We start from the raw sequence: 15,144 nt of genomic DNA, 5'->3' as shown, positions 1-15,144 counted from the left end.
ACCTCCCACACCAACTCCAAACTCATTTTCAATCCACACACTGTCAACAATAACAATAACAACATCAACAACAAATATTTGAACTCCGGAGTTTACAAATTAAAGTGCCAATCCTGTAATTCCAGCTACATAGGTCAAACAGGCCGCAATTTTGTCATAAGATACGCCGAACATCGCAACGCTCTCAAATATAATCGTTTTTCAGCTATGAGCGAACACCAAAAAATATCCAGCCACGAATACACTTCAATAGACAAAGACGTGAAGATCTTGCATTATGAGCAAAAAGGCACCTTGCTCAACATTCTCGAGAGCATCCAAATCGATTTAGATCAGTTTATGAACCCCACTCACAATTTAAATGAAGTCAGCGAGAAAAAGAACATTCTACTTAAAACATTCATTCCATACATTTGTCAGAATTTCCATAACACAAACAAACCCCACCTCCATCTCCCCGACTCACCACCACTCCCCCCCCCTCCTCACACCAACCCTCCCCCTCCGCTCCTTCCAACCTAGCAAACACAGCCAACCAACAATAGACTCGATCACGCGACCGAGACCGTCACTTTAAGAAGGCCACACCATTCGAGTTTTAGAAGTCAGCGAGTAAACTAACATCCTCTTGAAACATTCATTCCTTATATTTGCCAAACAAACCCACTTCCATCTCTCCAACTCAACATCCCCCCCCCTTCCTCAAACCAGCCCTGCACCTCCCTTCCCCCTCCGCTCCTTCCAACCTAACAAACACAGCCAACCAACAACAGACTCGATCACGCGACCGAGACCGTCACTTTAAGAAGGCCACACCATTCGAGCTTTAGAAGTCAGCGAGTAAACTAACATCCTCTTGAAACATTCATTCTTTATATTTGCCAAACAAACCCACCTCCATCTCTCCAACTCAACACCCCTCCCTTCCTCAAACCAGCCCTGTACCTCCCCTTCCCCCTCCGCTCCTTCCATCCTAGCAGACACAGCCGAACCAACAATAGACTCGATCACGCGAACGAGACCGTTACTTTGAGAAAGCCAGGCCACTAGAGAGGACAACCACCTACTGCACACCGTAAGTTTAAGCTTTCTTCACAACCATTCCACACTTTTTACTTATCAACCCATGTTTCTCATACAACCTCATTTTTTCCATTACAGATTAGAACTTCATTGACGGTTTCCACTAGATTACTACAATTTACTATGCATCTGTCTTCTACCTAACACAGCTTCTCATATTTTTATATGCGGCCCTTCTGACCCCTCTATAATAAGGCAAAACACCAGCCAACATTATGAAACAATAATGAAGAAAGGGACCGCTAGATTGAGAAGATATTAAGAATGCTGCTATTTCTGAAGCCTTAAATTTAAGGTGTTTTTTCTCCTTATCACAGGCTTTTCGCCTGCAGGTTAATTCAGGCTTGGTTTCTCTCAAAATGTTTGCTCCCGCTCTCCTCCTGACCAATTTTATGTGATGGGTTTCCACTAGGATTTTGACAGCGATTTCAAACTGTTTTGTCGTTTTTATAAACTAATAATTTGTAAACTATGAGGTCCACAACCTCACCATGTGCTACTATTATTCATTTCCATCTGCATCATTTGTTTTCTCATTCCCTTGTTTCTTAGGTTAACGCAGTTTTTAGTATCAATTATTATTTCAAATTAACACCTGTTTCACTGAATTTTGTCGCATTAAGTTGTTTTTTGCTCTGCATATTGATGTAAATATTGTATATTTGTACTATTTTGTTTCCGTCTAGGCTCTCTTTTGTTTGTTTTTTCATTTGCGCTTTCATTATGTTTTATAGCATTTTTTCAACTCATATTATGTAAATTTTTCCAACCCCCCTAATTTTTTCACTGAAGATGGCTCAAACGAGCCGAAACATGTCTGAACTTGTTTACTCCGTCTAATGACGGAATATATGATGTATTGAATAGGAGGATACTTTCATTTTTCACCATTGTAAAGTGAAAACCGTCAATACGGAATGATTCTAATATCTTGTAATAATAACCTAACCTATGAAATTGGTTATACACAACACTGTATCTTCAGAAGGAGAAGTATCATATTCTTATTTTATTTCAGTACATGGTATTACAATTAAGAAATCATTTACTTACGCGTTTATTTCTAAGGAGTTAACAACTGCTGTCATTGCAGTTATTGCAAGAACATGTTATCCCGAGATGTATAGTACACCAGTCGCAGTTGTGAGAAGATCGATTCGCTCGCACGTAGCGAGGAATCGATATGGGAGATGATTGATCACATTTAATATAAACGCTGGAGTAGAGTGTACGAATACTGATAACGGATAAAAACTAACATGCCCGAGTTTGCCCGTGATAATGGATGAACGAGTATAAGGGTTCTCATTGTAACCGGCAGAAATTGCACAGAATAATATAGGAACTTTTGAAGGTTATAATAACACTGTTATTAAAACGGGGGTTCTCTTCTACTACAACGGCCGCGGTTTGATGGGTATTGGAGTCCAACATCTCACTTCAGCCCTAAGTGCCCGTCTCTAAATTCCTCTTCTTGCTTGAACCATGCTTAGCAAGCTTATAGCGTCTTTTGCACAGGTTCTTAATTTCCCATAACTAAAATGAATAGAAATAAATATTTGAGAATTTTAGCATTTCCTAAACGCTAAAAGCGAGTTTTGCCCATTTTGAATGACGTGAAATCGAATATAAAATTATATTGCGCTTATGGAATAATTTTCAGTACTGGAAATTTCTTCTGTTAAATGCAGGTTTATGCTAAATCTAGGTCACGCAAAATCAGCATTCTACAGTAATATGGACTATGTTATTGCTTCGTTTACATTATGTACAACCTATATCTATAGGCCTATAAGCTCATCAAGATTTCAGTAGGTTATATTTATAACACTTCAGAGAAACGTACATTTCAATTATGTGTATTCCAGATTGGGTAACATAATGAGAACTGCCCCTGGACCCACGAGATATGCTCTTCAGAGGACAGGTGATTCCCAGATGTTGGCAGTGAAGTTACTCGTCCTTCATAAAATGCTGGAAAATACATGAGTGGAAACATTTTGTAGATAAAGGAAAACCTATAGGCCCATTCCTTTGATAGAGCTTGAAGCATATTTAGGTACGTATGATTTAGATTATTTAGTAACAATATCATTTCCTGTCTTTATTGCTGACTATTAATAATCACAACCAGTTGCATAGAAAATCAATACCGGCGCGCGGAGCTTCCGGCTAGCCACTGAATTGTGCTTCAGCCGGGCTCCATGATGGACGGCCCATGTCGTGTTTGTTGGAAGACATATTGGAGTATCTGGGGAATGGATTTAAATTCTCCAGGTTAATGTGCATGAAGATTAAGGCTAAGCCTTAATTTTTTTTAATTTCCAGTTATTACCTTTCAATTTTTATTTTATTTAAAGCCATGTGAGCACTAAATTGCTGTCTGTGTGTACTTTTGAATGAGACCAGAATACGTTAATTTTGGATAACATTATTTTGGATAGTCTACAGTAAAAATGTAAGTAATTTGACTTCCCAAACTCATGCTGAATATCTGCTGCCATGGATTAGTTGAAGTTATTACCATAAATTGAAGTAACAAGCCATCGATCATCATGTGACGTTACTAATATTAGGCCTACCGATCGTAGGAAATTTCGGCAACAACTTTTACGTCCACCTAATGAAACAAACAATTGTAATTAGGTTAAAAATATCATATTAACATGTCTAGATGTTTATCAAAACCAAACCAAGAGGTAATTTGTGCCTATGAGTGTTAATGTCATTCTAATTGTTTCATTAAGATTATTGTTTGTGTTAAATTTTCGCCTCCATATTTTTCCATGGTTTTGATTATTATTATTATTATTATTATTATTATTATTATTATTGTTATATTTATTAAATTTTGGCTGGTGTATTTCATTCTAGTTTTTGTTGTTTTTGTTATGTGATCTCCAATCGTGCTGTAAATTTGTGTTTTGCCCTGTGTTGGTTTATTTATCATTATGGGATCATTCTTTTCGCTGTTCTGGGGTCTAATTTTGATTATCCCTCATATACACATCATGCTGTTTCCAAAGCCCCTCACTTTAAATGTTATAACAATTTTGATCACCTGTTAAATACTCTGTAAATCCAACTATCATTCAATGTATTAATAATTATTTTTATTTATCTTCTGTAACTAGGCCATTCTAGGGAACTGAAATTTGTTTCTCCTGTTCTTTATTCTCCTTTGGTTCATGCTCACATGTCTTATTCACATCCGTGTTTTGTTTTTTTACCTTCCATTATTTATTTGTTGTGTCACTAAGTTCTTATCCCTTATCTTGTGGATGCTTTAATTTTGGCAGGCCTTGCCTGTTAATGATTAATGATAGATTGGCTCGGGTAGCTGTATGCTTCAGTTCGTGTAACATTGTTCTGTTAATTGTTGATCATTAATATGTTTTTCCCTTGTAATATTGTAATTGGTTTGGGAAATTTTTCTACCATTTATTATTTTCATTTAAATTTATTTATTTATACATGTGATTTTATTTGCTGTTCGAGTCACATTTTGAGTTTGCTTGTGTCTGTGTTTCCGTAATTGCTTAAACATTCATGTAAGAATGAATTGAAACAAAGTTCAATTTAATCAGATTAATACTTAGTTACAGGCCAGTATTCTATTTTTTTTAGAAAGGTATATCTTAAAATTAAATATTAATTTTTTTAAATGGTCTCAGGTTTATAGTAATAATCTATAAAGGTATCGACCTTTCAGTATCCTTATTGTTTTATAGAATTGGTTAACTTTTATATTATTTAGTAACTTATTTAAAGTTATTAGTTATCAAATTTCTTGTAATTTTATTCATTTAAAATGGTAATTCAATTGTAGATATTCATGAAATTTAAATCTTTATTCATTAAGTAAATATTTAACTCCAATTCTAATTGTGTCTCTTCATTTGCTAGTGCTGGTTACTTCGACTTGGCAACTAGTTAAGTGGTAATTTAAGATCTTGCCCTCTTAACTGTCTATTATCCTGGGCCCCTTCAATGCTTTATGTTCATATGCTGCTGCTCCAAATAAGTAGTTTTGTGCTTTGATGTTGTTTCTTGTTGTTTTACTGTATTCATATTTGTGTCCTTGGCCCATTGCAAAATGGGCACTGAAATACCCCATAACAACATAGTCATACTGAAAGAAGATGACACACAGGCAATGAAGTGGTTGATGGCAGTGATCAAATGGGTATCCTAGTTGTGACGGATTCATTCATGTAACGAATGTTCAGGTGAGTAACGGTCAACATACAAGGACTATTCACAAAGAGTATCCATTATGAAGTATGAAACAGAAAGGCTCTCATTCGTGAAGCGTTTATTTATTCATTGCAAGTTTAAGTAATACTATAAGTCACAATACACTAGTAACACCACAGACCATATTAGGAAGAATAAGAATATTTTTTGCTTGCCACGAGATGGCTACAATATGTGTAGTATAAAAGTGATAGCTCATAGTAAGCAAACATATCCCATGCAACTTATACCTACAAATAATTGTATTATCTAGAAATCAATAATTAATATAATCAATAAAATTACAAAGGTGTTTCATTTGGATGCAACAAGTAAAGTATCCAGTAAGAGTAAAAACAAAATGTATCTTATAGCAACTCTGTGTTCGAAAATATTTACGAAGTCAAAAGTATTAGTAAGAATGATACCAGGTCACAAGTGATAACACGGTACTGGTCTTTCGGGTAATCCTAACTGCTACACAATACATAAAGCAAGATCGTGGAACAACTTGAAGGAAAATGAAAATTAGCGAAGTAAACAGTCAATCTCATAAAAAAGTATATTTTCCATAGGACTATCAATCGTATGCATTGAAATGAAGGGTTAACAACTGATATCTGTTGAGCCATTTTTAAACTATTTTCATTACCTGTAGATGGATTATCAAATTATGTACATTACCTCAAGAGTATTTTCCTGTGTTGACCATGGCTCTGTTAACTCTGATTTAACTTCATTTTTCAGAACTACCATATCTGATACATGTTCAATATTTTCCTGTGGAAAATAAGGCATATTACGTATGCATATAACACGTATCTACAAATACAGTCACCAACAAATGAACATGATAATTCATTACCTGCCAGTGTTACAGTTACTTTCAAAATTTCACTACTGTTTAAGAAAGATTTCTAGCGGCAGAAGATTGTTAATACCAAAGTCTGTACTGAGAATGGGCTCACTATCCTTCCTCGCTCCTTATGCCAGAGAAAGAATGGGACTGAAAACCAAATATAAAATTAGATATATTTTCTAGTCATATCAGAAGATATCCTAGAAGAGATGGAATTGGGGCCATCTCGCACAGAATTTGGAAGGATGCTGCCATAGTCATTAACACTAAATCGTATGTACTGTATCGGGAAAATATACGGAATAAGGAATAAGGGCTTGAGATTCAACAAAGGGGTGAACGGATCTTATGGAGCAGGTACAGAGAGATGTATTCGCTGATCGAAATAATAGCTGATTTTGAAGACAAAATTTATTCATTTCATTGAGTAGGACTTGCATTTTCCCTGTTATTTGCTTCATCAAAAAATACTTTAATAAACGGACTCAATTTCGTCTTGAAGTTTTAATATCAAATTAATTGTGGCAAATGTCTGTCATTCCTAAATGAATTTCATTTCAAAGTACAACCTCTTCCTTTAAAAATTCTTAAAATTCTTTTTTGAACTCGTTTGAATTATAGGAAAAGAGAAAATTATTGAATTTAAATTAAGTTTCCTTCACTTGACAATATGGAAAATTTCCCTACAGTGTTTTCTAAATGATTAACACTTAAAATTGTGCAAGTCTCCACTAGAGTCTCTTTAAACATTTAACACTTAAATGGATATCGCAAAGAGATTCGTCTTACAAAGTTCGATCTTATAATTTCTTTACGAATAGAAGTTTAAATATTCTGATAATACTGTTGGAATATTATGATTTCCAGTAAGAGTGAATAAACTGTTTGTTGAACTGCTATCTAAACCACTGATTCTAATATTCCACCAATGAAAAGATAGTCTTGTGGAATTCAAAAAGAGTCCGAAAAACACTCATATCAACAATAATCTGGAATTCAGGAATGGTTTGTGAAGATATGCGGTTCAGCGAATAGCATGTTTGACAGCCGGTGTCGTGATGTCATCACCCATGGTACCACGTTAAACTCCCTAGTTGAGACCACGTCCCATGTCCCATGTAATCAATCCCACATTGACAGGTAGACATGAATATAATTGACACTCAGGTTTTAACGCGTTTTTGGCTGGATATAAAACACGAAACAGTTCAACTGACTAGTAAAAATTACCGAGCGTCTTATCTGACCTGCTTCAGACTACGAACACAGTATCGTCTTAAGTGCACACCAGCAGTAAATTGCTGATAATTATTGTCCTGAAAATCGTCGTTTAAAATAGCAGTGGGAGGATATGTACAAGTGTTTTCACACTGAGATCACAGTCTATTCAAATGACGGAATGTTGTATCTCGCGATTGTTTACAAGTCCTGATTGCGGTACTACATCACGCACTCGCGACGAAAGATTCAATACGTTGATAGTTCAAAATTGTCATTAGACGTGTATATTAAAGCACTATTATGAGATAGCCTGCTTTAGTAAACGAGACATTATTTTACAAGAAAATGTCCTTAACTTGCACACGTTTATCAGTTGTAAATGTTTTAAGTTATTCTGCCTAGAAGAAAATTAACAGTTTTACATAGTCCAGTTCACTCGAGTTAAAGTCCAAAATGTAAGGTAAGTTACTATCACCAGCACTGTTAAACACTTTAAAAATGATGAGATTACCAAGTTGTAGTAATAATTTAAAAAATTCTAAGTCCGACACTGTTCACTGGACTACAAGTCCGAAGATAATTGAAGCAGAGTACGTGATTGCTGTTCTTATATATCGTGCAGCTGTGTTAGCTTTCCTCCCCTTCCGGTAAAATTCCATTTTTTACTGTGGAATAACTTTTAAATCCGAGGGCCAATTTTAATAAAATTTCCACATGTTGATGTTTAAATCATGGACTACAAGATCGTGTATGTCATTATTTGATATCTCCACGGGATAAAATGTTAGTGAAAGTACCTCTCGTATGTTCTAAAGCAATCATGCGTTGTTCACGTGATCATGACGTCAATCTCCAACGTGGAAGTTCTGACGTTAATAGCTCGCTGTTTGCCTGCCTGAGCCGTGCCGTTGCAGTTCTTCGCACGTCGGGCCGTATCGTTGCAGTTATTTGACATTACACAATAATGTTCCAGGCCGTTAATTCTTCCTAGTACATATTCCTCCCTCAGTGGCTAAAGAAAACTCGAAGGATTTCCTTTTGCTCGTTTTTGTTTCTGGACATATATCTTGAGGTTGGAGACCTTGTATATACCCCCTAGGGTAACATCCATCCTTGCTATCGTCTGATGATGTCTTTCAATAGAGGAGGACGATCATATTCGAGAACCCATATCTCGTTGAAGACGCGAGCCTCAAGATATAACCTAATACGAACGTTAGACTTGCGAACAATTGCCACTGGGTTGATATAAGGCGTAACGCAAGGCGAAATGTTGTCATCTTCCTTCATTTGCTGGATAAGGACTTTGGCTTCGTCTCTAAACTTGTTCGGAATCGGATACGGCTTTCTATTATAAGGGGAACGATCAGTTACAATAAGGTGATATACGAAACCCTTAATTTCAACTAGTTGGTCATCAAATACACTTCGATAGATATTGAATACCTCTTGTCCAGCTTTCCCTAATCCGGCTACGAGTTCTGGGTCTTCAGCCACACTGGATAAGGATATAAAATTCTAGGGACCGACTATGGAGTGTTCGTCAAGTACGGACTCTTCTTTGTCCTATTCTGGTTCACCCTTCGTAACAACCATTGCTTCGGCTAGTGCATCCTCGCATTCAGCGGGTAATACATAGTCACGACTGACCTCTCCGGCAGGGGTTCCAATCTCTTCAGTCTCTATGTCCCCATGATCCACCAGCTGTAGCTCTAGAGAATCAGCATTGCTCAAACTTACAAGATTGGCGTCGTAATTTATGGTTCCTCTATATTTTATCATAAAGTCTGACCCTAAAGTAATATTATAGTTGATACGTGTTATTACAAGAAGAATATACTCAAATGACTTTCCACTGATGTAAAATTCTACGAAAGCTTGCATCCTACATTTGATATTTTATCTGGAATTATTCCTTGGACCTTCAGTTATGCAACTGGCATTAGCAAAATGTCGTTATTATTCTTCAAAGATTCCATCAGTTTGTCAGATATAAGTGAGGATTGCGCTCCAGAGTCAATTAAAGTGATTACATTTAATATCATGACTAGACTTCTCTTGTGCTCTGATATGCTGCTGGTATTCCAACGAAGTTGCTCCAGGGTCATCGTTAGGTTTGATTCTTTCTCTGACGTATTCTCTCGTTTCTTTCCACCTGCATTCTAGGTCTTCTCTTCTATAATACTTTTTTTTCTTCTGGAGCTTCCTCCCGTTTTCTCCAAGAAGGTCTGTTCCTATAGGGAACTTCACCACGATTCTGGCGTCTTGGAAATCCATGATACCTACTGAGAGAGGTTGTGTTATTCCGCCTCTCTTCTCTCGGTTTTACGTTCTCTCAATCAGGCGTCCTAATCTCGGCAGAATTGGTAGAAATATCTTTAGTCCTGCCCCCTTTAGGAGTTAACTGGTTGTTAGCAGTGTCAGGTCTCCTTATTGTGGCATCCAAGTGTTCTATGGTCCGCATGTTAGCAGTTACAAGTATCTCCTGTACATGGGACGGGAATTGCAAAGTCATGATCTGGATAAGCTCTTTATCCGGCAGTGGAGCATCCAGAAATTGCATTTTCTTAAGTTGTATGAGAAGATAATCACAGTATCGGGACGTATTGACTTAAGAATTATACTTTCTGGAGTATAATTGCACTTTTACAAGATGTTGGGTTTCCGTATCCAAAAAACAGTTTAGAACAGCTTTCTTAAAATCCTCGTAGGTATCAAAACTACTCTTAAATGCGATGAACCACGAGAGAACTCTGCCTTCCAGTAACTTAGAGACTGTAAATAATCTTCAAAGTTTCGTAAAATTTCCCGGGCTGTGTACTCAACTCGTCCGGAAAATTTTGTTGGTTTGTCGTCTTGGATCTTAATAAGAGTTGTTGTATATGACATATCCTTTTAAGTAGCACGGCTTGATGAAAATGATATGTTTTCCTTTTGCTTAATTTGTGTCATCTCTTCAGATAGACTTTTTACTTTAGACTGAAATACAGTGTCTCAGGTTTTGATTTCAGCTTGTAGAGATCATTAACATTTCTGTTATTTGTGTTTTCTAACTGTCCAGTGAAACGCTTATCAAATTCTCCTTGGGTAGTTTTAATAAGTCGTATTTCGCTATTGATTTTACTAATATCATACTTAAATGATTCGCTGAATTTTTCCTGAATTTGGGCCATTTTAATCTGACCTTGCAATATGTGGCTGTGTGATTCTTGAAATTCAGATATGAGTTCCTTTCATTCGGAAGCGAACGACTGAACTGATAGAAGAACTGTTCTAATGTCACAATCTACAGACTCTATTGATTTATTGACTTTTTTTTAATATGGCGTGGCTCAGGCTATGAAGCCTGTGGTTATGCCAGACCATCTTATATGTGCTACATCCTGTGCTCTAATTTCTTCCTCGAGAATTTCAAGATTCTCAAGAAATAGGGTTTTTATTCACTGAGTTTGGCTTCTACTTTACCACTGGAGTCAGAATATCTCTTCTCAATTCATGCACCTGCTTCCTCGAATCTTTGCTCTAAGTTGGTATTTGATTCATTGAGCATATTATTAATGGTCTTGTCTACTTCAGCAAACCTCCTCTCTCGAGCGGATTGACCTTCCACAAACCTAGGCTCCATCTTTTCACTGGTGTTAATTTCTTGGATAGCTAATTCTTCCATCTCAGCATTGGATTGATCAATTTTAATATTTAACTGTGTGCTGGACACCACCATCTGAGTGTTAATTCTATCTTGGAATTTTGGTCAATAATACTCAGCCTAAGTGCTCCAATGGCTACGAACAAAGTGAAGTGATTAACCACTTTAAAATATTTAAAGTTTGATGAAGCTCCAATAGCACGAAGTACTAAGGTGTAATCAATTTTGCGCTCGAGTGTTGGAAAAAAATCTGTCCATGTTGATGTTACTTCGTGTTCATAGTTATTCATGTAACTCCACTTAATACCTGCATTACTTTGCATGTCGCAGCTCCAAATCAAGTTTGTGCGCCATCTATACATCAATACAAATCGAGGCCATTCACTGGGAGCCGACTATATCCTTCCCTCTCTGTACCAGGAAAAGATATGGAATAAGGAAGAAGGGCATGAGATTCCACAATGGGTTAACGGTCCTTATGGAGGAGGTACAGAGAAAGGTATACGGTGATCGAAATAATAGCCGAATTCTAAGACAAAATTTATTCATTTCATTGAGTAAGACTTGCAGAAAAATATGTTAACAAATGGACTCACTTCTGTTTTGAAGTTTTAATATCAAATTAATTGTGGCAAATGTCTGTGATTCCAAAATGAATTTCATTTGAAAGTACAATCTCTTCCTTCCTTCAAAAGTTCTTAAAATTCTTTTTGAACTCATTTGAGTTACAGGAAAAGAGAAAATTATTCAATTCAAATTAAGTTCCCTTCACTTGACAATATGGAAACTTTCCCTACAGTGTTTTCTAAATATTGTGGTTTTGCTGAGATCACAGGGGCTACATGCTGCATTGATACAATTCTGTTTCAAACAGCATATTTCAATGCTTGCAAGTGTGAAAATAAAAAACGAACATGCAAGAAGAAGGCTCATCACAGTCATATAGCAGGGAAAGATGTGACATAGCCCAAACTCAAAGCAACTACAAATGAAACATTTTACTACTTCAAGTATGGTATGCAGTGTTCTGTGAAGAACTGTGGGGAAGAGAACACCATCAGCAGTGTTGTAGTGTACATCAGCAGTTTCAGATCTTCCATGAACTCTCACGAGACCTTTTAATCTCACATGGATTCATAAAACCTCGTCGGTATGAAAGGAGGTGGGGGAGGGAGTGTCAACAAAAGCTTACATTCTAATGTAAGTTAATTTATTAATAAAAGTGTATTCAAGTATAAAATTCTAGAATATACTGACTTAACCTATTCAATATAGAAGAAAGAGAACAGTAGGTGATGTAAATAAAGGATGAAAAATATGCACAAAGTAGGGAGGAAAATAACTACAAAGAGGAAAGAAAAGTTATTTTAATGTGCCAGAAATCCTCAAAGAGTTGGAGCCCACTATGAAGGGTCACATTAAATTGAATTTTCCCAGATATCATATATTCTAGATCCCTTAGACATGGTTCTCTATGTAACTTAGACACAGACATGTATTTGAGAAATAAAATGAGCTAATGACTATTCTGCCTTTCTAAATGAATTCAATGTCTAAGAAAAATACTTATTTTGAAAGAAATCACATTCAGATTTTAACTCTTATATGCCATAGGCAAATCTCCTTTTTCGTTAACACAAATATATTCCAGCAGTTTGTAGATGTGAGGGTAACCCAGAGTAATCATATCTGTGTTGACATTCTGTTTAGCAGATTGATGTATCCAGTCTCAAAAAACACTGACGAAAGATATGTGATTCAACTACACTAATGAAGACAGGAGTAATAATTTTTACCATGTGATGATAATGGTGGAGCAGTAGTATTGGAGGATATTATTTTAAAAAAGTAAACTGGGCCAACCATCCTCTATTTTAATCAGAGGGGAAAATAGAAGAGGTGTGACCACTAAAACAAAGTACATTTGATACAGACAGAAAAACAATACAGACTAATCCAACCCAAACATTAACACACTCACCAACAGTTTCCGATAATAGCACACATTTCTTTAACATCATTTTGAGATCTGTACAACTTTGAAGCAGTATCATTATAAGAACTATCAAACCTAGAGTTCTTCATCAGGAGTGCGCTCATATGCCAGGTTCAAGTTTGACACAGAACATAACAAAGCAAAATGCTCACATCCTTGATATTTTCACACCTTTACCTTCTGTAGTGCCTGTAAATTAGAACTCAACAAACACACATTTATTCTGACAATAGTGTGCATTAACTAAAGAATTTTGACTTTAATTATCACCGTCAAGTCACAGTTATTCACTGAACATCTCTCTTCCAACTTTCAAGGTTTTCGAAGACTCTGAGGTGCCAGAATGATGCGCAGGAATTCACTTTCATGCTAGTACAACTACAGGCATGTGCTGTGATAATACAGCTTCTTCACATACCTCTAGACGGAACCCAAATCACACTCGCCAACACGAAATTAGCAAGTCATCAGTTTACCATCTGAGCTATCAGATGAAGAGCCACTGAACTGAAATCCACACTCAGAGGATAGCAATGGACTGTGATTAGAGTAGCAACAGACAAAGCAAGGAAAGATGATGAAAATATCTTGCTTCTTCTCAAAACAATTCCACGGCATCTCTGCCTTTATCAGCGTGTTTCCTTTAGACGAGCTATACTCATAGCAAACGGCCACGGCAGAATTTACTACATGCTCACCCAACATTAGTGACATTGTACAGAAGTTTAAATGATGCAAATCTTATCTGGAATTTTTTTGGAGGAACATTATGTTCACCATGCGAGCCAGGGATCTACTGTCCATAACCTAATTCAATCTAGCACTCACCATTTTCCATCACTTCAGCAACTACTAGCACTGCAATTGGCTGACATATGACAGGAAATGATGTCAATCCCACAAAGATTTCATTACCATACCATGCAGAATAAATTCATAACCATACACCTCTCAGAAATCAATTTCAATAAACAACAGAGGTAAACAATTAAACAACACAGAGTCAGTCAATGGGTACTTAACACAAGAAATGCCCTGAAGACTCGATCTTGAGACAATGCCTATCACAAATTTGTCACTACCTGGACCTAACCTAGGCTCCTTCACTATCAAGCCCACAACAATAATTCAGCTTTTTGCCACTATCAAACAAAGAATGCACTGCCGTCCACTAGCAAATGCTAGAGGCCAAATGTCCACTCAACGGCTCTAATCTGGGGGCTTATGCCACGACTACTGTTGTTTGTAATTCCTAAGAGTTGACCAAATTTATTAATAAGAATTTATTGCAGCCAGGTGGCCATATAATTGGATGCAACAATAGGTTTCAAGGTTACAAAGTAAGCATGAAACATTGTCACACAACATACTGCGATTTACAGATGCTTGAGGCAGTTTAGTCTTTGCTGTAGTCAACTATGCTCTTTTCCCTTTTACTACACAGTGTTATGTGGTACCAAATTTATTCAGCTACTAAGGGTTAAATTCTGATCTCTATAAATTTATCTGGAATGGGACTTACAAGTGATGCATTTCTTGTTCCTTCAAGCCAGGCTGGTTCCTCTTTGATGTTTACTTCCAGCTCCATTTTACACTGCCACTGAAGTAGTTAGAAGGTACTGGGGATCGTTGATTACTTTCAATGACCTTACACTGAAACACAGGCCAGAAAAATATATTTCCTAATTGCTGTCATTGCTACTTATATTATTTGTCAACAGACTAAGCAACAAACTTGTAATTCTATATGACTGTCAACAATATGATTATACCAAAAAGACTCAAAATTTTGAATGATTGTTGAGACCGTGATCGTACCTATGGGACTTCCAAGTTTTCTATGACGGATGTTATGATCATAGCTAAAGACCTCCAGTTTTAAATGACTTCTAATACAATGATCACCTCCATAGGATATCTAATTTAACATATCTGTCGATATCGAGATCATAGTCCCCTGGTTTTACTTTAAAACTTTTCTTATTTATAGCTATATAATATACAGTTTCATATAGAACTGAAACCACAGCATGTTGACTTTTCTTTCTAAAAATCCAACATACGATGATTGTGATTGAAATTCACAAAATTTCTTGAAGAATT

General features: G+C 36.4%; 1 protein-coding gene across 1 annotated transcript in view; it reads right to left on the bottom strand.

Moving 5' to 3' along the window:
• The window catches only part of LOC136881991 (uncharacterized), a 171,944-nt gene that overhangs the window by 33,380 nt on the left and 123,420 nt on the right, over positions 1-15,144 (bottom strand). Inside the window, exons 5-6 of the mRNA XM_068229349.1 lie at positions 14,564-14,694; positions 6,004-6,099 (exon numbers count right to left, since the gene is read on the bottom strand). Coding sequence (XP_068085450.1) covers positions 6,004-6,099; positions 14,564-14,629 — 162 coding nt within the window. The 5' untranslated portion in view covers positions 14,630-14,694. The remainder of the gene's footprint in view (positions 1-6,003; positions 6,100-14,563; positions 14,695-15,144) is intronic.

The sequence above is a fragment of the Anabrus simplex genome, chromosome 10 (genome assembly GCF_040414725.1).
Source record: "Anabrus simplex isolate iqAnaSimp1 chromosome 10, ASM4041472v1, whole genome shotgun sequence".
Classification (NCBI taxonomy): Eukaryota; Metazoa; Arthropoda; class Insecta; order Orthoptera; family Tettigoniidae; genus Anabrus; species Anabrus simplex.
This window is presented reverse-complemented; position numbering and strand designations above follow the sequence as displayed.